Raw genomic sequence first — 24,847 nt, 5'->3', positions numbered from 1 at the left:
TGGTTGACTTTAAGTTTCATAGTATTGCGGTCTGAAAATATGCATGGTGTGATCTCAATCTTCTTGTATTTCTTGAGGGTTGATTTGTGACCTAGTATGTGATCTATTCTGGAGAATGTTCCATGTGCACTCAGGATGAATGTGTATTCTGCTGCTTTAGGATACAGTATTCTGAATATATCTGTTAAGTACATGTGGTTCTCTGTGTCATTCAAAGCCATTGTTTCCTTGTTGATCTGCTTAGATTATTTGTCCATTGATTTAAGTGGACAAAGTCCAAACACTACTTAGTGCCGGCAAGGCTCTATTATTATTGTATTGTTATCAATGAGTTTATGTTTGTTATTAATTGCTATATGTATTTGGGGCTCCTAAGTTGGTATCATTAATATTTACAGTTGTTAGATCTTCTTGATGGATAGACCCTATAATTATGATATAATGCCCTTCTTCATCTCTTGTTATAGTCTTTGTTTTAGAATCTCGTTTGTCTGATACAAGTATTGCTACTCTGGCTTTCCTCTGATGTCCATTAGCATGATACATGGTTTTTCATCCCCTCACTTTAAATCTGGAGGTGTCTTTGGGTCTAAAATGTGTCTCTTATAGAAAGTATATAGATGAGTCTTGTTTTTCATCCATTCTGATACCCTATTTCTCTTTATTGGAACATTTAGTCCATTTACATTCAGAGTGATTATTGGGAGATATGCAGTAAATGACTTGTAGAGTCATTGTTTCTGGAGATTTTCTCTGCTCCTTTCTAGTTTTTGTTGTTTTTGGTCTTTCTTTCCCACTGTTGCTTTTGATCTTTCTTTCCCACTCAAAAAAGTCCCATTTAATATTTCTTGTAGGTCTGGTTTATCGTTCATGAACTCTTTTAGTTTTCATTCATGTGGGAAACTCTTTAACCTCTCCTTCTGTGCTGAATGACAGCCTTGCTGGATAAAGTATTCTTGGCTGCGTATTTTTCCCATTCAGCATGTTGAATGTATCATGCTGCTCTCTTCTGGACTGTCAAGTTTCTGTGGTTAGATCTGCTGCTAACCATATTTGTCTTCCCTTATATGTTAGGGGATTTCTTTTCCCTTGCTGTTTTTAGGATTTTTTCCTTATCTCTGTATTTTGCAAATTTTACTGTGATATATCTTAGTGTTGGCCTGCTCTTGTTGATTTTTTTTTTTTTTTATTTGACAGAGAGAGCACAAGTAGACAGAGAGACAGGCAGAGAGAGAGAGAGAGAGAGGAAAGCAGGCTCTCCACTCAGCAGAGAGCCCGATGCGGGACTCGATCCCAGGACCCTGAGATCATGACCTGAGCCGAAGGCAGCGGCTTAACCCACTGAGCCACCCAGACGCCCCTGATTTTTTTTTTAAAGATTTTATTTATTTGTTTGACAGAGAGAAATCACAAGTAGGCAGAGAGGCAGGCAGAGAGAGAGAGAGAGGAGGAAGCAGGCTCCCTGCTGAGCAGAGAGCCCGATGCGGGACTCGATCCCAGGACCCCGAGATCATGACCTGAGCCGAAGGCAGCGGCTTAACCACTGAGCCACCCAGGCGCCCCTGCTCTTGTTGATTTTGATGGGAGTTCTCTGTGCCTCCTGGATCGGATGTCTTTTTCTTTCCACAGATTAGGGCTATAATTTGCTCAGATAAACCTTGTGTCCCCTTCCCACTCTTCTTCTTAGGGGACTCCTATGATGTGAAATGATATTGTGCTTCATGGAGTTGCTGAGCTCTGTATGTCTACAGTCATGATTTAATATATTTATTTCCCTCTTCTTTTCAGCTTCAGTATTTTCCATAATTTTGTCTTTTTTTTTAATATAATTTTTTATTTTTTATAAACATATATTTTTATCCCCAGGGGTACAGGTCTGTGAATCACCAGGTTTACACACTTCACAGCACTCACCAAAACACATACCCTCCCCAATGTCCATAATACCACCCCCTTCTCCCAAACCCCCTACCCCCAGCAACCCTGTTTGTTTTGTGAGATTAAGAGTCACTTATGGTTTGTCTCCCTCCCAATCCCATCTTCTTTCATTTATTCTTCTCGTACCCACTTAAGCCCCCATGTTGCATCACCACTTCCTCAAATCAGGGAGATCATATGATAGTTGTCTTTCTCCGCTTGACTTATTTCGCTAAGCATGATACGCTCTAGTTCCATCCATGTTGTCGCAAATGGCAAGATTTCATTTCTTTTGATGGCTGCATAGTATTCCATTGTGTATATATACCACATCTTCTTGATCCATTCATCTGTTGATGGACATCTAGGTTCTTTCCATAGTTTGGCTATTGCGGACATTGCTGCTATAAACATTCGAGTACACGTGCCCCTTTGGATCACTACGTTTGTATCTTTAGGGTAAATACCCAATAGTGCAATTGCTGGGTCATAGGGCAGTTCTATTTTCAACATTTTGAGGAACCTCCATGCTGTTTTCCAGAGAGGTTGCACCAGCTTGCATTCCCACCAACAGTGTAGGAGGGTTCCCCTTTCTCCACATCCTTGCCAGCATCTGTCATTTCCTGACTTGTTGATTTTAGCTATTCTGACTGGTGTGAGGTGATATCGCATTGTGGTTTTGATTTGTATTTCCCTGATGCCAAGTGATATGGAGCACTTTTTCATGTGTCTGTTGGCCATCTGGATGTCTTCTTTGCAGAAATGTCTGTTCATGTCCTCTGCCCATTTCTTGATTGGATTATTTGTTCTTTGGGTGTTGAGTTTGCTAAGTTCTTTATAGATTCTGGACACTAGTCCTTTATCTGATATGTCGTTTGCAAATATCTTCTCCCATTCTGTCAGTTGTCTTTTGATTTTGTTAACTGTTTCCTTTGCTGTGCAAAAGCTTTTGATCTTGATGAAATCCCAATAGTTCATTTTTGCCCTTGCTTCCCTTGCCTTTGGTGTTGTTCCTAGGAAGATGTTGCTGCGGCTGAGGTCGAAGAGGTTGCTGCCTGTGTTCTCCTCAAGGATTTTGATGGATTCCTTTCTCACATTGAGGTCCTTCATCCATTTTGAGTCTATTTTTGTGTGTGGTGTAAGGAAATGGTCCAATTTCATTTTTCTGCATGTGGCTGTCCAATTTTCCCAGCACCATTTATTGAAGAGGCTGTCTTTTTTCCATTGGACATTCTTTCCTGCTTTGTCGAAGATTAGTTGACCATAGAGTTGAGAGTCTATTTCTGGGCTCTCTATTCTGTTCCATTGATCTATGTGTCTGTTTTTGTGCCAGTACCATGCTGTCTTGATGATGACAGCTTTGTAATAGAGCTTGAAGTCCGGGATTGTGATGCCACCAACGTTGGCTTTCTTTTTCAATATCCCTTTAGCTATTCGAGGTCTTTTCTGGTTCCATATAAATTTTAGAATTATTTGTTCCATTTCTTTGAAAAAGATGGATGGTACTTTGATAGGAATTGCATTAAATGTGTAGATTGCTTTAGGTAACATAGACATTTTCACAATATTTATTCTTCCAATCCAGGAGCATGGAACATTTTTCCATTTCTTTGTGTCTTCCTCAATTTCTTTCATGAGTACTTTATAGTTTTCTGAGTATAGATTCTGTGCCTCTTTGGTTAGGTTTATTCCTAGGTATCTTATGGTTTTGGGTGCAATTGTAAATGGGATTGACTCCTTAATTTCCCTTTCTTCTGTCTTGCTGTTGGTGTAGAGAAATGCAACTGATTTCTGTGCATTGATTTTATATCCTGACACTTTACTGAATTCCTGTATAAGTTCTAGCAGTTTTGGAGTGGAGTCTTTGGGGTTTTCCACATATAGTATCATATCATCTGCGAAGAGTGATAATTTGACTTCTTCTTTGCCGATTTGGATGCCTTTAATTTCCTTTTGTTGTCTGATTGCTGAGGCTAGGACCTCTAGTACTATGTTGAATAGCAGTGGTGATAATGGACATCCCTGCCGTGTTCCTGACCTTAGCGGAAAAGCTTTCAGTTTTTCTCCATTGAGAATGATATTTGCGGTGGGTTTTTCATAGATGGCTTTGATGATATTGAGGTATGTGCCCTCTATCCCTACACTTTGAAGAGTTTTGATCAGGAAGGGATGCTGAACTTTGTCAAATGCTTTTTCAGCATCTATTGAGAGTATCATATGGTTCTTGTTCTTACTTTTATTGATGTGTTGTATCACTTTGACTGATTTGCGGATGTTGAACCAACCTTGCAGCCCTGGAATAAATCCCACTTGGTCGTGGTGAATAATCTTTTTAATGTACTGTTGAATCCTATTGGCTAGTATTTTGTTGAGTATTTTCGCATCTGTGTTCATCAAGGATATTGGTCTATAGCTCTCTTTTTTGGTGGGATCCTTGCCTGGTTTTGGGATCAAGGTGATGCTGGCCTCATAAAATGAGTATGGAAGTTTTCCTTCCATTTCTATTTTTTGGAACAGTTTTAGGAGAATAGGAATTAGTTCTTCTTTAAATGTTTGGTAGAATTCCCCCGGGAAGCCGTCTGGCCCTGGGCTTTTGTTTGTTTGGAGATTTTTAATGACTATTTCAATCTCCTTACTGGTTATGGGTCTGTTCAGGCTTTCTATTTCATAATTTTGTCTTTTATGTGACCTGTTCTCTCCTCTGCTTTTTCCATCTTTGTGGTCATTTCATCTAGTCAGTTTTGCATCTCAGTTATAGCATTTTTTATTTTGGCCTGATTAGTTTTTAGGTCTTTTATCTCTGTGGTAAGGGATTCCCTGATATATTCTGTGCTTTTCTCAAGCCCAGCTAGTATCCTTATGATTTTGGTTTTCAATTCTGGATCAGGCATATTGTTTGTATCTATATTGATTAGATTGTGGCCGTGTCCTTTTTTTTGTTCTTCTTTTTGGGATGAATTCCTCTGTCTTGGCATTTTTGGCTAGGTCTGTATCTTCTTCTTTGTGTTAGGAAAGCCTGTTATGTTTCCTGCTCCTGAGAGTAATGGCTTTGTAAGAAGAGGTCATGTACTGTCTAGGGCCTGGTGCTTCAGGAAGTGTGTCTGGTCTGTGCTACATGCTCTCTGCTGCTGTATTTTGGCTGCTCTTTCCCTCAGGTCAGCCCTCTGCTGAGTTTTTCCTTGCCGGCACTAAGGAGTGTTTGGACTTTGTCCAGTGTGTGTCAGGTTTTCACTAGGTATGCTTTGGTCTGCTTGTTAAAAAAGGCCAGATCCTGTTTCCACTAGAGCTGCAGCTTTGCAGAGCTCTGATCAGTGGACTTGGTGCATGTGGGGAATTTGTGCTGGTTTTCTGCGGGAGAAGCCTGTTGCCCTGACTCTTAGGCATACTTGTCTTAGCATTGAAGCACCTGCAGAGGGCAGGGGGTGGGGCTTTGTGTAAGTGGCTCCAGCCGCCCCTGGCAGTGGGGGGGTGGGAGATGAGGAGGGGGTCACTCTGTTGCTCACTGAAATCTAGTGGTGCTGTTGGGTAGAGGGAAAAAATGGAATCCACCCTTTCCCTTGGTCCCCGACAGGTGAGTTTGTGCCCCACTGTTCAGTAAGCCCACACAGAAGAATGAAGAATCTCCCCTCATGTGCCAGGTGTCCCTCAGATCTCTGCCTTCACCGTGTCTGCATCAGAGCTCTCTGCCCACCTAGTGGCACATTGCTTCTATGTTTTACTTCTTGCACCTGGCAGAGTTTCAAAACTCCAAATTTTTGAGACTCAGCACTGCCTGGACCCACGATGATCCTCTGGAGGGGGGTCTTGGGGCACTGGGGCTGGTAGGGGTTTGTCCCAGGAGGGCAGTTGCAGGAATGTACAGGTGCTTGGGGTTTAGAATAAAGCACAGCAAAGAGCTGGCATCCAGGTTAGCTGCCATCAGCAGGTGCCTCTGCCCCTGTGCTAATGAGTGGGGCAGTGCAGTGGCACCCACCATCTCTTTGTCCCCAAATGCACTCCAGGAAGGGGAGCTGTCCCTCCCAGTGCGATGCAGGGGGTCCTCAGACCACACTGCCCACTCCTGGGCCTCTGCCCTCCTCCATAGGAGTACCGCTGTGCTCCCAGGCTATAGGCAGACTTCTAAAACTTCAGTCTTCGAGCTCCGTTGATTGTAAAAACTCACAATAAGCAGCCTCTCTTGTTTTCTCAGTAACTGGCTTTGGGGAAGCATTTTTCTTGTTCAATCCCCTGTGTGCTGCGTGCGCATGCTCTCTCTCTCTCTCTCTCTCTCTCTCTCGCCCCCCATTCTGTGATCAGGGCTCCCTACCCTCTGCAGCACTCCCGACTCTTTTCCACCCCGCATCACATCTCTGCACCTTCTACCTTCCAAGATGTGACCTCTCTTCTCCCTCTTGTTGGGCAGTTTGTTCTCTCAGCCCTCAGATCGATTTCCTGGGTGTTGAGAATGATTTGATATTTACCTAGCTGTGTTCGAGTGCCAAGGCAAGCATAAGGTCCCCTTACCCCTATGCCATCTTAACTCCTCCCCATTTCATTTTTATTTAATTCATCGTCTGGTTGAGGCAAGCTACTGCTGCTGTCCCCCATTTAACCATGAAGAAATTCCCTTAGGGGCCCGGGATGTGTCTTGACAGCCTGGCTGAAGAGAAGAGTTCTCAGATGCTTGGTTTGCTGTCAGAGCCAGAACCAGAGTTCAGATCTCGGTTGTATGGAGTGTGTGGGAGAGTGTAAAGGGATGCACAGAACGCACAGGCCCCGCGCACAGACCTCACTTCACGTAGGGCCTGTGTTCTTCCCATAGCTCCATTATCATATTCCTGTTAACACCTGTGTAGAATTCATCACTGTTCAGAATTGGCATCTTTACCCCAGACGGATGAAGTGACCATATTTCCTGATCTGTGACCTCATCAGTAGTGAGTTTACCACAGGAGGTCCTCAAGGAGTGTCTGTAGGGAGTGTTCTGAAAACACGATTGTATTAAGTCCTCTAGAAAAGTATAAAAATATTCAAAAGCTTTGTAGATGAAAATTGATGAGTGATGTACTGTCTCCATGTGCTCAGACCTGAAGGCAGGACCCAAACCCAACACATTCTTTGTCTCAGGTACTAGAGGGAGGCTCCCGTGTTGGATGAGGAAGACTTCTTCATCTGGCATCTCCAAGTCTAGTCAGAAACCCATATAAGAGAAAACTCCATCATGTGACTGTATTACTAGCAAAAAATAAAATAAACCAACAGCAGCAGATTAAAAACAAACAACCAAAACCCTCAGGTGCTCTGTTCTTTCTTAGTCTCATCCTCAAATTTCTGTTTACACCTCTGCTGAGTTTTCCAAGTAGCTTATTGTGGGCAGACTAAATGGACCATTTGTCTTAAGACTTGGCATCTTCTTGGAACATGATGGCTTCCTCTTGTTTTTGTAGACTGACTGTTGCAGACTCGGATGGAGCCACTAACTCCACAACTGCAGCCCTCATAGTCAACAGTGCTGTGGACCATCCTCCAGTTGCTAATGCAGGACCAGATCAGACCATAACTTTGCCCCAAAACTCCATCACTTTGAATGGAAACCAGAGCAGTGACGATCACCAGATTGTCCTCTATGAGTGGTCCCTGGGTCCAGGGAATGAGAGAAAAGAGGTGGCCATGCAGGCAAGTTCTATATCCTGCCTTTAGACCTTTACTGTCTATCCATCCACCCACCCACCCACCCACCTACCCATCTACCTACCCACCCATCCATCCATCCATTCATCTGCCCACCCACCTACACATCTATCCAACCACTTGCCCACCCACCCACCCATCCATCCATTCATCCATCTACCCACCCACCCATTCATCTATCTACCCATCCATCCACCCACCCATCCCATCCATCCATTCATCCACCCACCTACCCATCTATGAACCCACCCATCCATCTATCCATCCACCCACCCACCAATCTATCCAACCATCCATCCATCTATTCACCCACCACCCATCCATCCATTTATCCATCCATCCATCCACCCACCCACCCACTACCCATCCATCGATCTAGCTATCAACCCATCCACCTACCTACTCATCTAACCAACCATCCATCCATCTGTACATCTGTCCATCCATTTATTTTTTTTTTAAGATTTTATTTATTTATTTGAGAGAGAAACAGTGAGAGAGAGCATGAGCTAGGAGAAGGTCAGAGAGCGAAGCAGACTTCCCATGGAGCTGGGAGCCTGATGCGGGACTCGATCCCGGGTCTCCGGGATCATGACCTGAGCCGAAGGCAGTCATCCAACCAACTGAGCCACCCAGGCGTCCCTGTCCATCCATTTAAAACTGTTTACACATCTATCTACCTTCCTATCTACTTAAATTATTGTTATGTGGTATAGATCCAGAAAATATGTTTTATAAGATTGTTTGATTACAGCTGTTAGAAGAGCACCTAAAAGTCATAGATTCCAAATGAACATCCTCCCCCTCACCTATTCTCTATTAGCACAGAATAGAAACTAAGTGGATCCTGTGTTGATAGCTTGATCTTGAGGCTAGTTTGGAGCAAGTCTGACCCAACATTTGCTAGAGAAATAATATTATTTTTTTCAGAAATATTATTTTATTATTAGGAGAAGATTTAGAAATAATCCAACATAAACTTTATCATCAGGGAATTTTCCTTATTTTGTTTCTCACATTATTAGAAACTTCATTTCTAAAATAGATCCAGAAGTTTCTGGGTCTAGTGATTTCTTTTAAAGAGCTTTTAGTATCTAAATTTTAATTTGCTCAAATCTTAAAAATATTTGTCTAAAGACATACTACCTATCATAGACACTTTTGCCATGAGTGGTATGTGTGCACATAACTGTGTATAAGCTATTTGCTTCTTTTGGTGATGGCCAGACTATTTGGGTTTTTTTGCTAACCACCTTGCTATTTTTAAGTTGTTCTATTATTTGACAGTTTTCATTTTATTCTTTTTTTGGTTATTTTATGTGTGTGTGTGTGTGTGTGTGTGTGTGTGTATCTAAGCCCTACACCTGGGCTTGAACTCACGACTCAAAGAGCAAGAGTCTCATGCTCTATTGACCGAGCCAGTCAGGCACCCCTTTTGTTTGTATTTTAATTCCAGGTAACATACAGCGTTATGTTAGTTTCAGGTTATTATTTGGAAGTTTAATGGGAAAAAGGTAGAATGTTATATTGCCACCTTGTACTTCTCCAAATTCCATCTCATCTGTCCAACATCAGTTTTCTTGTTAAAATTTTAGATGAAGTCAGATATTCCACGAACGCTTACCTACTTTACTTTCTGATGTTTCTGGACAGTGTTTTGCAATTATGATGAATTTAAAATGACTGGTTGGGTTTATGGAATTTGAGGGCCATGTTGTAGTGTCCACCTCTGCCTAAGGGTTGTGGTATGTGTTGTTTGCTTCTATTGGGCTACGAATTCTGATTCAGAGGGCTTTGATTGCAAAACAGAAGGATGGGATATTTTGTATTTCCTTGGTTAAAAGAATAGTCCAGGGGCACCTGACTGGCTCATTTGGAAGAGCGTGTGACTCTTAATCCTCAAGGTTGTCCATTAGAGCCCCTCATTGGGTGTGGAGATTACTTATAAATAAAATTTTTTAAAAACCAGAGTTTTCTTTCCTTTAGTTCTTGAGAATTGTGTGCCCAAAGTTCACCCCCCAGAATTCATCCATGTCTGCCTGACATGTGTCTGAGCTGCTCCACACCTACCCTTCTGCAGCAGACACTCTAAGATTATCCACAGTAGCAAGGTCATTGCCTTGTGACTGATCGACAATGATGTTAAAAGGAGTGATCTTTTTATTAGCTGGGGCAGTCACCAAAATGACTCTGTAAACTGGAGTCTTAGTCTAAACATCATGCAGGGCGTCCTGCTGAGACTTGGGGGAAGTTCACTGCTATTACCTGGAGGGTATGGTGGCTTTGAGGGTGTTTGGGGATGTGTGTGAGTCTGCCCGCTTCCCATTTGCCACAACATTCCCTGTACTGTGTGCATAAGCATTTATGTAACCATATTAATTGTGAAGTAAGTACTAGGAAATTATAATTTCGTGGAGTTTTTCATAGCAAAATACTTTGCTTTATTTCAAAGTAAGGAAAATCACCTTCTCTAAGTTCTTAAAAGCGTGTATTTCAAGATTCACAAGTTCCCCTTGTGATAACGCAATTGATTTTCTATCAGTTTTCTTTTTCAATTTTCCATTAAAACCTTTAGCAAATATATGCAGATACATTTATCTTTAGACAATCTTGGGATTTCTAAAAATAAATAAATAATAATAGGATTTACAATTAAAAATTTTTTCCATGATGCCATGAATCTCAAACATAAGCAGTAATTGGAAATGTTACCAACAGCAACACAATAGCAACAAAGGGAAAGGTTATTAACCTGGAGACAAGTGTAGCTATTATATACTCAATTGAAAAAAAAATCTTATTGAAAAATTTTATTGTCTTAAGAGTTTGAAAAAAATATTTTTACTTATAATAGTAATTCATGAATTGCTTCTTATAGTTAAAAAAAATTAACTTGTAGGCGCCTGGGTGGCTCAGTGGGTTAAAGCCTCTGCCTACCGCCCAGATCATGATTCCAGGGTTCTGGGATCGAGCCCCGCATCGGGCTCTCTGCTCAGTGAGAAGCCTGCTTCCTACTCTCTCTCTGCCAGCCTCTTTGCCTACTTGTGATCTCTGTTTGTCAAATAAATAAATAAAATCTTAAAAAAAAAGTTAACTCCTGATAAAGTACAAATACACCTTGATCGTACCCCAGTCTCCTTATGGAGGTGATTACTTTTATCAGTTTAATGTTTATCCTTACAGAATCTTTTCTATGTGTTCTGTGTATATGCATATGTATGCATAGAAATATCTGTCACCCTATATGCATTTTTCTGCAACTTTCTCTTTTTGCTTGATATGTCTTTGACATCTTTGCATTTCATTATTTATAAGCTATAGACATTTTTTTTTCTTTAAGTAGGCTCCACGCCTAGCATGGAGTCCCACTCCATTTCAGTATGTATAAATCTACCTTATTCTTTTAAACTTTCCCCAAACTAGCATTGTAGTGTATTATGGTGAGTCTGGCCATGTCCTGTTGATGAACATTTACTTATGTATGTATGTATGTATGTACATATGCATGCGTGCATTTATTTAAAGAGAGAGAGAGAAACTCAAGCAGATTCCCTGATGAGTATGGAGCCCAACACAGGGCTTGATCTCATGACCCTGAGATCCTGACCTGAGCCAAAATCAAGAATTGGACACTTAACTGAGCCACCCAGGTGCCCCACTGTTACTGAACAGTTAGACTGTTTCCTCTGTCAAGGCTTCTGCCGGCATCCGGGTGTGAGGCCCCTGTGTGCACGGGCATTCTCTAGGATAGCTGGTTAGAAGTAGAATCCCTGGGGAGAGTGTGCTCATTTACCATGGCACTGGATGTTGCCACATGAGCCTCCAAAAGTCCAGATCAATTCATATTGCTTCAGCAGCATAGGAGGATACACACCGACCTTTAGTTTGCATTTTCCTGGGGCACACACATTTCTTTTTCAGGCAGGATCTCCATATTTAACAAAAGCATTCGCTTTTCATTACATTATGCTACTTACTTTTTAAAACTATTTTTTTCTTTTTCATCTCTATTTGCTATTACTTAGGGCATCAAGACACCATACCTTCACTTGTCTGCCCTGCAGGAAGGAGTCTATACATTCCAGCTGACAGTGACGGATTCTGCAAAGCAGCAGTCCACGGCTGTGGTCGCTGTGACTGTCCAGCCCGGTGGGTGAGCTGGAAGAGGGCTGTGGCCCCAGAGATTAAGGCAGAAATGACACCTGGGTTTCTGGGCTTCAGACAAGCCAAATTTGGAGGCAAATTCTCTAAATCTCTTTAACTATCAGAAAATCAGGGCTGGAGGAGCTGGATCTTAATACAAAGCCAGGTCTATTGTGGTTCGGAATCTTGTGTTAACTGTGTCTTGAAACCATGGAGACCCAGACGGACATCCTCAGGGACCCTCGAGGACTCCACTTGCCAGGTAGACAGTCCCCCACATGTCCCACTCTGCTGCAGACCTCCAGGCCCTTCTTGAAGATTCTGGTCATGATGTGTGGCCTGGTAGCTCCATGGTTTGTAGCCAGATGGACACTTGACTCCAGGTCAGCTCCCAGTTCATTAATGGTTTCATGAAAACCCAGGGCTCTGCCTTCCTGCAGATTTAAATAACCTTAAGGGTAGTTAGGTTTTTGCTTGACAGTGCTCTTTGCTTTAGAAGTTTTCTAGAAGATGCTGCTAATGCTGGTCACTGTCCAATATACTGGCAACTGAAAATATATTCAACTTATAGGTGATACATTTATTTATTTTATTTATTCAGTTAATATGTAGTAAGGGCTAGTGGTTAGACCCAGGGATGTGGAATTAAACAAGAAGGACTTGGTCTCCGTCCTCCCAGGGCTCATGGGGAAGTCCACTGAAAAACCACAAGATCGGGGCGCCTGGGTGGCTCAATGGGTTAAAGCCTCTGTCTTCGGCTCAGGTCATGATCCCTGGGTCTTGGGATTGAGCCCCGCATCCTGCTCTCTGCTCAGCAGGGAGCCTGCTTCCCTTCCTCTTTCTGCCTGCTTCTCTGCCCAATTGTGATCTCTCTGTCTGTCAAATAAATAAATAAAATCTTAAACAAACCACAAGATCCGTGCATTTCTAGGGGATGAACACAGAACTGCTGCAGCCCGCAAAAGGACACACCTACCTGGGCTTAAGGCACCTGCAGTCTTACCTGAGCTCAGGTCTGCAGCTGGACAGGTGAATCTGGGGAGAGAAGGGGAAGGGGAAGAGGTTTTTAGGCAAAGCAAACAATGAATAAAACCACGGAATAAAAGGGAGTTCGGTAGTTGGAGGAATGAGGAAGAGTGTGGTGGGAAAGAGAAAGCAGTGAGGACGAGGGAGTGTGAGGCACGGGGATCAGAAGGCCAAGAGATGCTGTGGAGAGAGGCAGGGGCTCACATCAAGAGCTTTGTGGTGGTGGTCGCGTGAGTGTTGTATTCGAAGGGCAAGAGAAACTGGGGACCACTGAGCTCTGCTGAACAGTGAGGCTCGGACGTGGTCCAGATACTGAGTATTAGCTGCTTCAGTGTTGGACTCTGCGACTTTCTTTTTGACAGAAAATTTGACCATTTCAGTTCCAGTATCAATATCAGCAATACTTTGTATCTTTTACTTTTTTTAATCTTTCTGTTAAGATTTAATTTTTTATTTTTTTAGAGATTTTATTTATTTACTTGACAGAGAGAAATCACAAGTAGACAGAGAGGCAAGTGGAGGTCAGGGAGCAGTCTTCTCGCTGAGCAGAGAGCCTGATGCGGGGCTTGATCCTAGGACCCTGAGATCATGACCCAAGCTGAAGGCAGTGGCCCAACCTACGAAGCCACCCAGGCACCCCTAAGATTTTATTTTATTTTATTTTATTTTTAATATTTTATTTATTTATTTGACAGGCAGAGATCACAAGTAGACAGAGAGACAGGCAGAGAGAGAGGAGAAGCAGGCTCCCTGCTGAGCAGAGAGCCCGATGTGGGGCTCGATCCCAGGACCCTGAGATCATGACCTGAGCTGAAGGCAGAGGCTTAACCCACTGAGCCACCCAGGTGCCCCAAGATTTTATTTTTGAGTAATCTTTTTTTTTTTTTTTTTTTTTTTTTTAAAGATTTTATTTATTTATTTGTCAGAGAGAGAGAGAGAGAGCAAGAGCGAGCACAGGCAGAGTGGCAGGCAGAGTCAGAGGGAGAAGCAGGCTCCCTGCGGAGCAAGGAGCCCAATGTGGGACTCGATCCCAGGATGCTGGGATCATGACCTAAGCCGAAGGCAGCTGCTTAACCAACTGAGCCACCCAGGCGTCCCTATTTTTGAGTAATCTTTATACGAAACGTGGGACTTGAACTTCAACCCTGAGGTCAAGAGTCACGTGCTCTACCGACTGGGCCAGCTGGGCGTCCCTTCTGTCATTTACTATTGTTCAACATTTAACTGAAATGGTTTGAGCATTTATTATTTACCAGGCCCTGTGTTAGGCACTGGGGCTACAAAGACAAAAGGGAGTAAGTTCTGCTTGAAAAAGCAACTGTCGACTCACTTCCTTCCAATTCCTGCCTGCCTCCCCCCACTCTGTCCCCAGTCCTCCTCCTCTGCATCTGTCCATGCTGTTCCTTTTCCTTCTCTCTTGACTCTGTGACTTTCGAGTCTTTTCTTTATTTATTTGTTTGTTGGAGGGAGAGAGAAAGTGCACTTGCACACAGATGCATGAGGAGGGGGCAGCTGAACTCAAGCAGACTCCCCACTCAGTGCGGAATCTGATGTGATAGGGGGTTCAATCTCACAACGCCGAGATCATGCCCTAAGCCAAAATCGAGAGTCGAACACTTAGCCGACTGAACCACCCAGGCATCCCTTGAGGTCTTTTAAGAAAACCAAACATGTATGTATTAGGGAACAATATTTCCTGCTGTCTGGACCCCCCATCTCACCCCAAGACACTGAAGTCCTCAGTTAGCCAAGAGCCTGTAGTGTTTCTCCCCAGGACGCCGCACACTCTAGTAGCCCCCTGATCCAAGTAGGAATAATTTGCTTCAAGCAAGAAATCAGGAGATCACAGGCTTCATGCAAAGAGATAATAGTGTTTCACATCATTTCTATAATTCTAGAAAGCAACAGACCTCCGGTGGCTGTGCCTGGATCCGACAAGGAGCTGATCTTCTCGGTGGAGAGCACCACACAGGATGGCAGCAGGAGCACGGATGACCAGGGCATCGCCCTCTCCCACTGGGAGCACCTCAGGTAGGCTGTCTTACCACTGAGCCATCGAGGTCACGCCCCAGGCCCAAGGCTAACATTGCCTGCTCTCTGGAGGGTCCAGATGAAACACTCACCTCAAGCACCCTAGGGAGTCAGGAGCACTGTTGCTGATTATTGCTGAAGAGTAGATGGAGTGTGGACGGACAGGGTAGATGTTCACTGGCAGTAGGGGGAGGTGGTGCCACGCCAGGCAGATGGGGCCGTTTGGGTGTGGGTGCCTTCGTGACACACAAGGGGCTGGGAGACACGTGTGAGGCCCTCATGGGGCCTCCTGTCTGCCTGCACTCAGACCATCTGCTCCGCTTGTCAGAGCCTGCTGAGGTCACTAGCCTAGGTTTGCCTGGACAGTAAGGGGGGAGCCGCGTCTTTCTGACGACAGGGCCCACGACCTTAATGATCACACTGTAATTCCCAGGAGGAGACCCCTGGTGTGGCCCCTCCCCTACTCTCCCATACTCTCTGTCAAGACAGATGAGGGTTTAACCTAATTTCATTCCGAGGAAATGGGAGTAGTTTCTAAGAGATCATTTCACTGAGAGCTCAATTTAAAAATAAAAACAAAATGGTGGGGCACCTGGGTGGCTCAGTCAGTTAAACGTCCGACTCTTGGTTTCAGCTCAGGCCATGATCTCAGGGAGCTGAGATCGAGCCCCACGTCGGGCTCCTCATTCAGTGTGGAGTCTGCTTGAGGTTTTCCCTCTCCCTTTGACCCTCCCCCTGCCTGTGCGCTTTCTCTTTCTCTAAAATAAATAGATAAATACATTCTTAAAAAAAAAAAAACACACAAAAAACCCCCAAATCCTCTTCCTAGGAATCCTGCAGGCTCAGTCTGAAGTAGGCATTACTTATGACCTGTAACCTGAACTAGAGCATATAAGTGGATAAAAAGTCATCTTAGAACTCCCTAGAGGCTATGTTTTAGCTACAAAATGGGGGCTTTTATAAGCACACGGATACCGTGCCTGTCGTAGTCAGAACCCCGTGCCCACTCTGTCTGTTGTCTGCCTCTCTGTTCCACAGCGGCCACGACGCCGGGCAGGTGGACGATCGCGATGGGGCCATAGCCGCCGCGCAGGCGCTCCGGGCGGGTGCCCACCACTCCCGTGTGACCGTGACGGACCCCCAGGGGCTGAGCGGCACAAGCACCTTCACCGTGGCTGTGAGGAAGGGTGAGTCCTGGCACTGCGGCAGGCGGGCGCCTTCTGCTTTCCCGCCTCACAGGACCCTCAGGCACGGCCGTGCAGGAGCGTTGCTGTCGATCGGTTCGCAGCACACGGCGAGCTGAGGTCGGCCGAGAAAACGCTGTTCTTCCTCTGCACACACTGGCGGTGTCCAGCCTCCGTCTGCGGAGAAACCGCATTTCCTTTGTGTGTCGAGTGAGCCTTCTGTGGCCTCACGCTCCTTCTGTGACCGCTGGCCTTGAGACGTGACGGCCCTATGCTCTCTCCTCCCTGGGAGTCGAAGAGCAGAGATGTTTTCGAGTTCCATATTGTTTCTTAACTTTTGTCTAGTCTCGTGCCACTCTGCTTGAGGACCGTGGTTCCAGACATTTCCATGTCCTCTGTGTCACTGTGCAAGGCTCATGGCAGCTCGCAAATGCTGGCTGCTGGCAGGAGGGGATGCGTGTGCGGAGGGGCGCGGGGTCATGCCGTGCGGACGCACAGAGCTGTGCGAGGGTGCGCAGGACGGAGAGAGTCGAGGACGGCAGAGCAGCCCCATGCAGGGGAGCTGGGAAGGGCCTGAGCTTCTGAAGGCTTGAGTGTCGGACCGAGGAGGCGGGGCCTTCATCCGCTGGCCAGGCGGGAGAGGCTGGAGCAGTTTTATTAGCAAAGGACAGAGACGGGGATGTTTTCAGATGTTTTATGGTGGACGTTTTCAACCGTATGTGAAAGCAGAGAAACTAGGCTCAGTGGACCCTTATGTCCCCGTCACCCAGCTTCAACAGCTGTGAGCAGTTTGCCAGTCTTGTTTCATCTAGCCGCTCATATTTTCTTTGAGTTTGGTTGGAGTATTTTAAAGCAAACCCTCGCACCATGTCATTTTACCTGAGAGGGTTAGAATTTTACAAAAGGTTTGATGGGAAGGGAGGTCAGCAGCAGGGAGGGCAGAGGGGAAGGATTGACCAGAAAGACATCTTGGAGCTGAAGTCCCAGGACTTGAGGCCTCAGTGGTTCTGTGGGGGAGAGAGACGGTGAGTGTCTCGGTGACTCTGGGCCAGTGACTTCAGCGCACGGGTGGGCGGGGGCGCCGTGCTCTGGCCTCCGTCCAGAGAAGAGCGGCTGTGGGTTTGCAGGGGCCTTGAGTTTGGTCGTAGTGGATTTGCGGCGATGGACAGCCCGGAGAGTGCCTGGGGAGCCTCCTGACAGTGTTCGAGATGGGGGGGGGGGGTAAGCAGGGAAGGGAGTGGCTGCTTTCGTCCAGCCTGGAAGCGAGAGAAGGCCTCGTAATCATTTCTCACAGAAGGAGTTTCAGGCTTGTGCAGTCTGCTGCAGTCTGTTTCTTTGGTTTTCAGCCTCCCCGTGGTCCACAGCAGAACTAAGCGTCCTTAACACCAGGTTCTTCCCACAAGTCGTCCCAGAAGGGGCGTGTGGTGAACAGTTTGGAAACTCTGCTAATGGTACCAGGTACCTCTGCTCTAACCTCTGGGCTGTTTTCTCTGGAGGAAAGTGACCGCTGATTGGCGGGGTGCTCCTTGCTTCTTTGGATCAGCGTCTGGATATCCTCACCCCATGACTTTTGCTTGACTTGCAAGGGGTCACGTAGGGTCCCAGAGGGCACCTGAACAGGCAGGATTTCCCTCACAGCAGTTTCCCTTGTCCTCACAGTGGAGCTGTGCCTTATTCTGGCCTCCCCTGCACCTCATTCTCTCTGGGGCCCCCCTTTCCTGAGGTGATTATATCAGAAATGGCTCTTACCTTGTTCTTGCTTGTTTAACACCCCATCGGAGGAGTGAAGCCCTGATTATTTTTGACTCAAGTTTTAATGACTTAAGAGGTGTGGCACTTGTAGAAATAAGTATTTCTGGAGCCAGATAGTGTGGACCAGTACATAATGATTCAGAATATATTTTAAACTAAAATATTTTCACCTTCTGGACCCTGATAAGGAAGGTCATTGTCTCTTTTTCAAAAAGAGGAAAACTGTCGTGGTATTAGAAACCTCCCCAGGGTACAGGCTGCGAAATTATAACCACCCGTAAACTCAGCTTTAAGGAAGTCTCTACATGAGGGAAGCAGTGCCTCTCGGACACTGCGGATCTACACCTGTGCAAGGGGGCGCCATCGCGGGTGGTCTATGGCCCACTTCTGCCACCTGCTTGTCACATCCGTCTCTTTGCTTTCGTTTTTGCTGTCTTTGACGCAGCAAGCAACAGCCCTCCCAGAGCTCACGCTGGTGGCCACCGTGTGCTTGTGCTGCCCAGTAACAGCATTACCTTGGATGGCTCAAGGTCTACCGATGACCAGGGAGTTGTGTCCTACCTGTGGGTCCGGGACGGCCAGAGCCCAGCTGCTGGGGTGAGTGCTTGACCAGAGTTGTCCCACTGCCATCGTGCGGAATCAGTCTGCTCCAGGGGCTATGAGGAAAGACCACAGACTGGGTGGCTTCCAGGACAGACAGACATGTCTCCCAGTCCTGGAGGCCCTGAAGGTCCAAGGTTAAGGCTCAGGATGATTTGCTGCTAGTCAGAGTTCTCACAGGTGACTTCCTTCTCGCTGTGTCCCCACATGGCAGAGAGGGAGGGCCCTCTGGGGTGTCTCCTTCAAGGACTTTAATCCCGTGGAATCAGGACCCCACCCTGTGACCTCGTGTAACCCTAACTACCTCCTCATGGGCCCTGTTTCGAACACAGTCAGCCACGCCAGTGGCTGGGGCTTCAGCAGATGAGTGTGAAGGCCTGGGCACAGCTCAGTGCTCGGCAGCTTTTCTGTTGGGGCCTCATCTCCCTTTCCGTGCTCCCCACGAAGGTGTTTATGCTTCTTGGTTTCCTCGGAGGCCTGGAGGCAGCAAGCTGCTCTTAGGTTCAAACAGAGGCTGAAGCCCTCTCTGATGTTTTCCCACTGGACTTTGGGTCGGGTAGGAAACCATAGCCCAGGGGACTTGGACGTGGAGTCTCCGCTGGGACTCATTATGCTCCTCGGCTTCCCCGTGTTCCTGTTTGGGTCCGAGTGGGTTCTCTCCTTTTCTCCTCGTCGTGCCGGATAGACCAGTTGGCCGAGGACTGCCAGTCCCATTTCATAAGTACAGGGGGCGTGATGCAGAGATGAAACATGGCTTGGACAAGGTCAACCTAGTCATGCTTAATCAGACCAGACAGACCCAAGTTTTTGCTCCTGGCAGACATTTCTCCCCATTAGATCCCTCCACTCCTCAGGCTATAAATGTAGGCGCATTTTCATTCCTGCTGTTGCTAAGGACTTCGGAGTTGCAGATGTACTCTTGGACATGCACCAAAGAAGTGGCCGTGGGGTCTGGGGGAGCAGTGCCTGCAAGCCTCAGTCAGCCAGGCGTCTGACCCTTGATTTTGGCTCAGGTCATGATCTCAGGGTTGTGAGATCGGGCCCCTTGTCGGGCTCCACACTCAGCAGAGTCTGCTTCTCTGCCTCTCGGTCTGCCCCTCCCCCCCGCTCTCGCATGCATGCCTCATCGTCTCTCTCAAATAAGTAAATCTTAAAAAAAATAAAGGAAATTGTCACAAGGAGGGAACTGAATGTGCTTTACGCTTTCCTAAGCACCTCTGGAATGAGCGCTCTTCAGCTAGAAGGGGGATTAGCTTCTCAGGATGAAGGTTCTCCGTTCAGAGCACGCATTATCTTTGCTTGGGGTCCCCTTCTCTTAGCAAGTGCAGCCCAGGGGTATCCAGGGTTCTTCTCTAATTCTTCGGAGCTGGGAGCCCCCGGGAGCAGAAATACTCTCCTTGGGCTCTTGGGGCATTTGAGAAGGTAAATGTGATACATTAGGAGGGAACCCAAGGTGAGACTATTATAAAACTGTGTTAGGGGTGCTTGACCCTCATGTCAGCGGTTTTTCCCTCTGTTGGAGGAACTGAACGATCTGGTTATGGCCGGACGGCCCTCTGTAAGCGCAGCGCAGACGTCCCGGCTGAGGAATCTGAGCACCCTGGTGCTTTCTGTGGGAGAGTCGCTGAGGAGCCCCTCTCTTGCGCTGCCCCGCCGGCCCTCTCCCTCTTCAGCCTGCCCCTTACGGTCACGCACACATGAAAGAGATGGGCCCCCGAGGTCTGGGATCAGCAGCGGGCCCGAAGTTGGGAGCGTTGGCTGGCGACTGACGTTATTTTGCAGGATGTCATTGGCCGCTCCGACCACAGCGCAGCCCTGCAGCTTACCAATCTGGTGGAGGGCGTCTACACGTTCCGCTTGCAAGTCGTTGATGGTCAGGGGGCCTTGGACACGGACACAGCCACTGTGGAAGTGCGGCCAGGTGTGCCTGGGCTGACGTGCTGGTCTATAATCTGGGCGGCCTGCTTTCGGGCTCTTTGCAGTGGACAGGAGCCTCCCAGGTGGGGTGGCCCCCGGGCTGGCTTTGGCTCCTGGCCAGAGCCACGGCATGGTTTTCCCTCCTGTTCGCTGTTTACTCCCCAAAGACTCAGCCTCCAAACCACAGCGGTGAGCTGGGATCTCGTGTCACTTCTGTGTTCCTGTCAGAACATGAGGTGGCCACGGGAGCTTCGGTGTGGGAGCACAGAGGGGGGCAGGTCCGGCGAGGGGCCCCCATATTTCCCATGTCACTGTGGCTAGAGCAGCAGCTGCCACCGCAGAGCCCAAGGGAAAAGTGTGCAGTGCCCAGATCCCAAGGTGGCCCACAGGCTGTTTAGGTGCCCCTGATTATCTTCCGGGAAGAAATGAATAGACACAGACTTGGGTAAAACAAGGAGAAAGCACTCTCAGACAGCAGCCGCTGTACTGTTTGGTAAACTGAGTCCAACCTTAGTCCTAAGAAGTTACTGGGGATCATTTTAAACTCTTTAAACCCTTGTGCGGGCCTCGCTCCTTACGTTGTCCATCCTGATTTCCAAGCGGAAACCCCATGTGCTGTCTTCTCCCAGACCCCAGGAAGAGTGCGCTGGTGGAGCTGATCCTGCAGGTGGGCGTGGGCCGGCTGATCGAGCAGCAGAAGGACACCCTCGTGAGGCGGCTGGCGGCCCTGCTGAACGTGCTGGACTCAGATGTTAAGGTTCAGAAGATCCAGGCCCACTCAGACCTCAGGTGTGCGCCGTACGCCTGTCTGGCAGGATCCTGTTTGTTTCCTTTGCTTGTTGTTTTGCACACACTTGTATCTCATCCATACATTCTTCTGCTCAAAGGGCAGCCAGAAGGGCAGTGTCATTCCAGGTCCCTCCTACAAGTCTCAGTAAATGTTGACTGAGCATGTACCAGATGAAGGAGTTAGCAAACATCAGCCGGAACTGGTCATTTAACTCTGCTGTCGTTGGAGGTCATGCGGATGGCTGACACAGAGCGTGTCTCACAGCCAGCTTCATCTCTGCCCCACGTTCTAGGACTGAGGCTTCTCTCGGCCTGAGAGGAGCCTTGCTTACCACTGCTGTCTTCTGAGAGTCTAGGAGGCTAAACCTCCGGCCTTTATTTCTTATAAGATTTATCTATTTAATTATGCTTTTATTTTTGAATGCTTGTCCAGTCTATGAGTAGTGGGGAAGGTGGGAGAAGAGAAAGAATATGGGAAAGAAAACCTCCCATTCGCAGAAAACCCGTCAGTTAGGTCAGCCACTCTGTTTGAGTTGTTTTCTGGGCAACTGAAGTTGACTTAGAAAAATACCAAGTTAAAGGAAAATTGTGTTTTTTCATAGAACTCTATCAAAACAAATCACACATTTCCCTTACTTACAAAATATTAAACATTGAACAGAACAAGTCTGAAAGTCAACAAAACCAGAGGCTATTTCTTTGAAAAATCAATGGAATTGATAAACCTTTAGCTGGACTGACCAGGAAAATCAATGGAATTGATAAACCTTTAGCTGTACTGACCAAGAAAATAGAGAAGACTCAAATTAGTAAAATCAGGAATGAAAGGGGATAACCCTACCAACCACATAGAAATAAAAAGAATTATTCTATGAGCAATTGCATGTCAGCAAATTAGTTAACCTGGATGAAATGGATGCAGTCCTAGAAAGAAGCAACTAGACCAACTGACTCCAGAAGAAATGAAAAATCTTAACGGACCTGTAGCAAGTGAAGAGATTAAATTAGGAATCAGTAACTTCCTACCAAGCCCAGGACCAGATGGCTTCACTGGTGAATTCTACCAAACATTTAAAGATTTACCACCACTTACACAAGTTCTTCGAAAACATAGAAGAGGAGGGAATACTTTCTAACTCATTCTGGGAGGCCAGTTTTTACTCTGATATGAAAACCAGACAGAAGGGCACCTGGGGGGCTCAGTCAGTGAAATGTCTGCCTTCAGCTTGGGTTGTGACCCCAGGGGTACTGGGTCGAGCCCCACGCTGGGCTCCATGTTCAGTGGGGAGTCTGCTTCTCCCCCTGCCTCTGCCCCTCTCCCCTGCTCGTTCTCTCAAGTATATAAAAATCTTAAAAAAAAAAAAAAAAAACAACTAAAAATAAAACCAGAGTCATTCCCAAGTGTAAAAAAAAAACTACTGACCAATATCCCTTATGAATATAGAAGCAGAAATACTCAAAAAAATACTTAGAAACTGTGTGCAGCAACGTATTAAAAGAAGTAGACACATGGCCAAGTGGGATTTTTTCCAGGCATGCAGGGGAGGTCAATAAATGTAATAAACCCTTTTGTCCTGTAATAAAGGATAAAAGCCATACGATCATCTTAGTAGGCACAGAAAAAAGCATTTGATAAAATCCAGCAGTCTTTCATGCTACAAGCACTTGTAGGTTCCTCAAAAGCTGTGTCTCCTCAAAAGCTACATTTACATCCTGACCTCTACTACCTGTGGGAACCTCTGCAGAAACAGGGTTTCTGCAGACGGAGATAGTTGAGATCTGGTCATACTGCTGTAGGGTGGGTGCTTCACCCAGTGTGACTGTGTCCTTATAAGAAGAGACTCAGACGCACAGGGAGATGACCACGTGACAACAGAGGCAGAGGTGGGGTGGATGCCTCGGCAAGCACAGATCTGCGCCCACCATCAAGAGCCACGAGAGGGGTGTGGGACATGTTCTCCTCTAGCACCTGCAGAGACAGGATGGCCCTAACAACACCTTGATTTTGAGCTTCAAGGCCCAGAACTACAAATAAACTTCTGTTGTGATACGCTCTCCAGTTCATGGTACTTTTAATGGCAACCTTGAAAACCAGTACAGATTTGAATAGGAAGGTCTCCAGAGAAGACTTAGGAATGGCTAATCAGCACATGAAAAGGTGCTCTGGATCCTGAGCTATTGGGAAATGCAAAGTGAAACCCCTTTGAGAAGCACCTCACACCCACTGGGATGGCTCTAATCCAGAAGACGAACCAGAACAAACGCTGGTGAGCATGTGGAAAAATCGGAACTCTCTGCATTGCTGGTGGGAATGCAGAGCCGGGCAGCCGGTGTAGAAACCCGTGCTGAATAGTTACTGTGCAGCCCGGCGACTCCACTCCTAGGTCCGTACCCAAGAGAAACGATCAGTGTGTGTTTGCACACAAACTTGCACACCAACATTTACACATTCAGCCGAATCCGTACAGCCCAAAAGGGGAGACAGTGTGAATGTCATCAGTGGCTGAATGGGTAAATTCAGTGAGGGATGTCGGTACAACGGACTAGGGTTTGGCATCAAGGGGAAGGAAGTCATGGTGCACAGAACGACACGGATAAACCGTGAACACCGCATGCTCGCTGGAAGAAGCAGGACACGGCGCGCCTCGTGGTGTGTCATTTATAGCAAACACAGCAGAGCGCCTCGTGCATGTCATGTGTAGCAAACGCACAGTCAGACCGGGAGAAATGGAGAATGATTTGTTGCCAGAATCCAGAGAGAGGAGGGCATGGAGGTTCACTCCTTCATGGGCACAGGGTTCTGTCCGGAGGGGATGACGATGTTCTGGAGTCACATGGCGGCCATGGTGGCCCAATGCAGTGAATATGCGAACGCCGCTGAGGTAGTACCATTTAGAAGGGCGAGTGCCAGTGCAAGTAAATTCTATCTCAGTCCAAGATAAAAGTTGATGTTGCCCTGTGGATGGCTGAGTCTCTTTCCACACATCAGCATATTGCCCCGTTAATCTAGAGATGTGTCTGTCACCCGGTGACTAGACAGCTCTGGGAATGAGGAGTCTGTCTTCGTGTCTTCCATGGCCTACGAGAGATGACCTGTGTCCTTGCCAACCCACCCAGCTGGGGCAATCAAGACCCTCACTGGGCAGAGGGCCAGGGCAGACCTGTCCTTTTGGCCGCCATCTGACCGCGTGGCTGTCCTCTCCCCTTGTCTTCTGCAGCACCGTCATTGTGTTTTATGTCCAGAGTGGGCCGCCTTTCAAGGTTCTCAAAGCTGCTGACGTGGTCCGAAATTTGCACAGACGGCTCTCAAAAGAGAAGGCTGATTTCTTGCTTTTTAAAGTCTTGAGGATCGACACAGCAGGTATGTCTCCTTTGGGAATGTCTCCTATGGGAATTCCTATGGGAATTCTTTTAGGGGCCAAGTAATATAAATATTGTCTGTCTATTCAGAACTGGGTGGCGCTGAGCAAAACATTCCATCAAATTCACTGCATTGAGAATCTTACAGAAACCTAAATGCCCATTGAGGTTGAAGTGGCAGATTTCTCAGGGGAGGAGATCTAAGATCTGTTTGCAGTCTGACAGGACAGAGGTGAGGTCACATCGTCTTTTTGGACTGATTGGGCATGAAGTCCAATATTGATTTAATTAGAAATTAAATATTGAACTTCATTCCTCCAAGAATATGCCTATGGGATAATTCCTCTGGGAATATTGTAAAAGCATCAGACTCAGCCTTACCAGGCATGGCTAAGTTTCACTGGCATGGAAAGAGGAGTGAGGTGTGACCATTTTCACATTAGTGTCCAGAAACATGT

The 24,847-nt window shown here is 46.6% G+C and overlaps 1 protein-coding gene and 1 long non-coding RNA gene across 9 annotated transcripts in view; both read left to right on the top strand.

The window, feature by feature from the left end:
• KIAA0319 overlaps window positions 1–24,847 on the top strand; it is a 98,613-nt gene that overhangs the window by 62,266 nt on the left and 11,500 nt on the right. For 7 of the 8 annotated variants that reach the window (XM_082731462.1, XM_082731467.1, XM_082731464.1 and 4 more), the window contains 6 exons: window positions 7,344–7,572; window positions 11,613–11,736; window positions 18,169–18,320; window positions 20,106–20,244; window positions 20,870–21,029; window positions 24,248–24,390. In XM_082731462.1, the coding sequence (XP_082587588.1) occupies window positions 7,344–7,572; window positions 11,613–11,736; window positions 18,169–18,320; window positions 20,106–20,244; window positions 20,870–21,029; window positions 24,248–24,390 (947 nt within the window). The remainder of the gene's footprint in view (window positions 1–7,343; window positions 7,573–11,612; window positions 11,737–18,168; window positions 18,321–20,105; window positions 20,245–20,869; window positions 21,030–24,247; window positions 24,391–24,847) is intronic. The other variant, XM_082731466.1, reaches the window with a different exon arrangement.
• Window positions 7,752–9,555, top strand: LOC309865245. The gene is made up of 2 exons (XR_014312000.1): window positions 7,752–8,016; window positions 8,224–9,555. It is a non-coding gene; the product is annotated as an uncharacterized lncRNA (long non-coding RNA).

This window comes from Mustela nivalis (genome assembly GCF_964662115.1).
Source record: "Mustela nivalis genome assembly, chromosome: 5".
NCBI classification, from domain to species: Eukaryota; Metazoa; Chordata; class Mammalia; order Carnivora; family Mustelidae; genus Mustela; species Mustela nivalis.
This window is presented reverse-complemented; position numbering and strand designations above follow the sequence as displayed.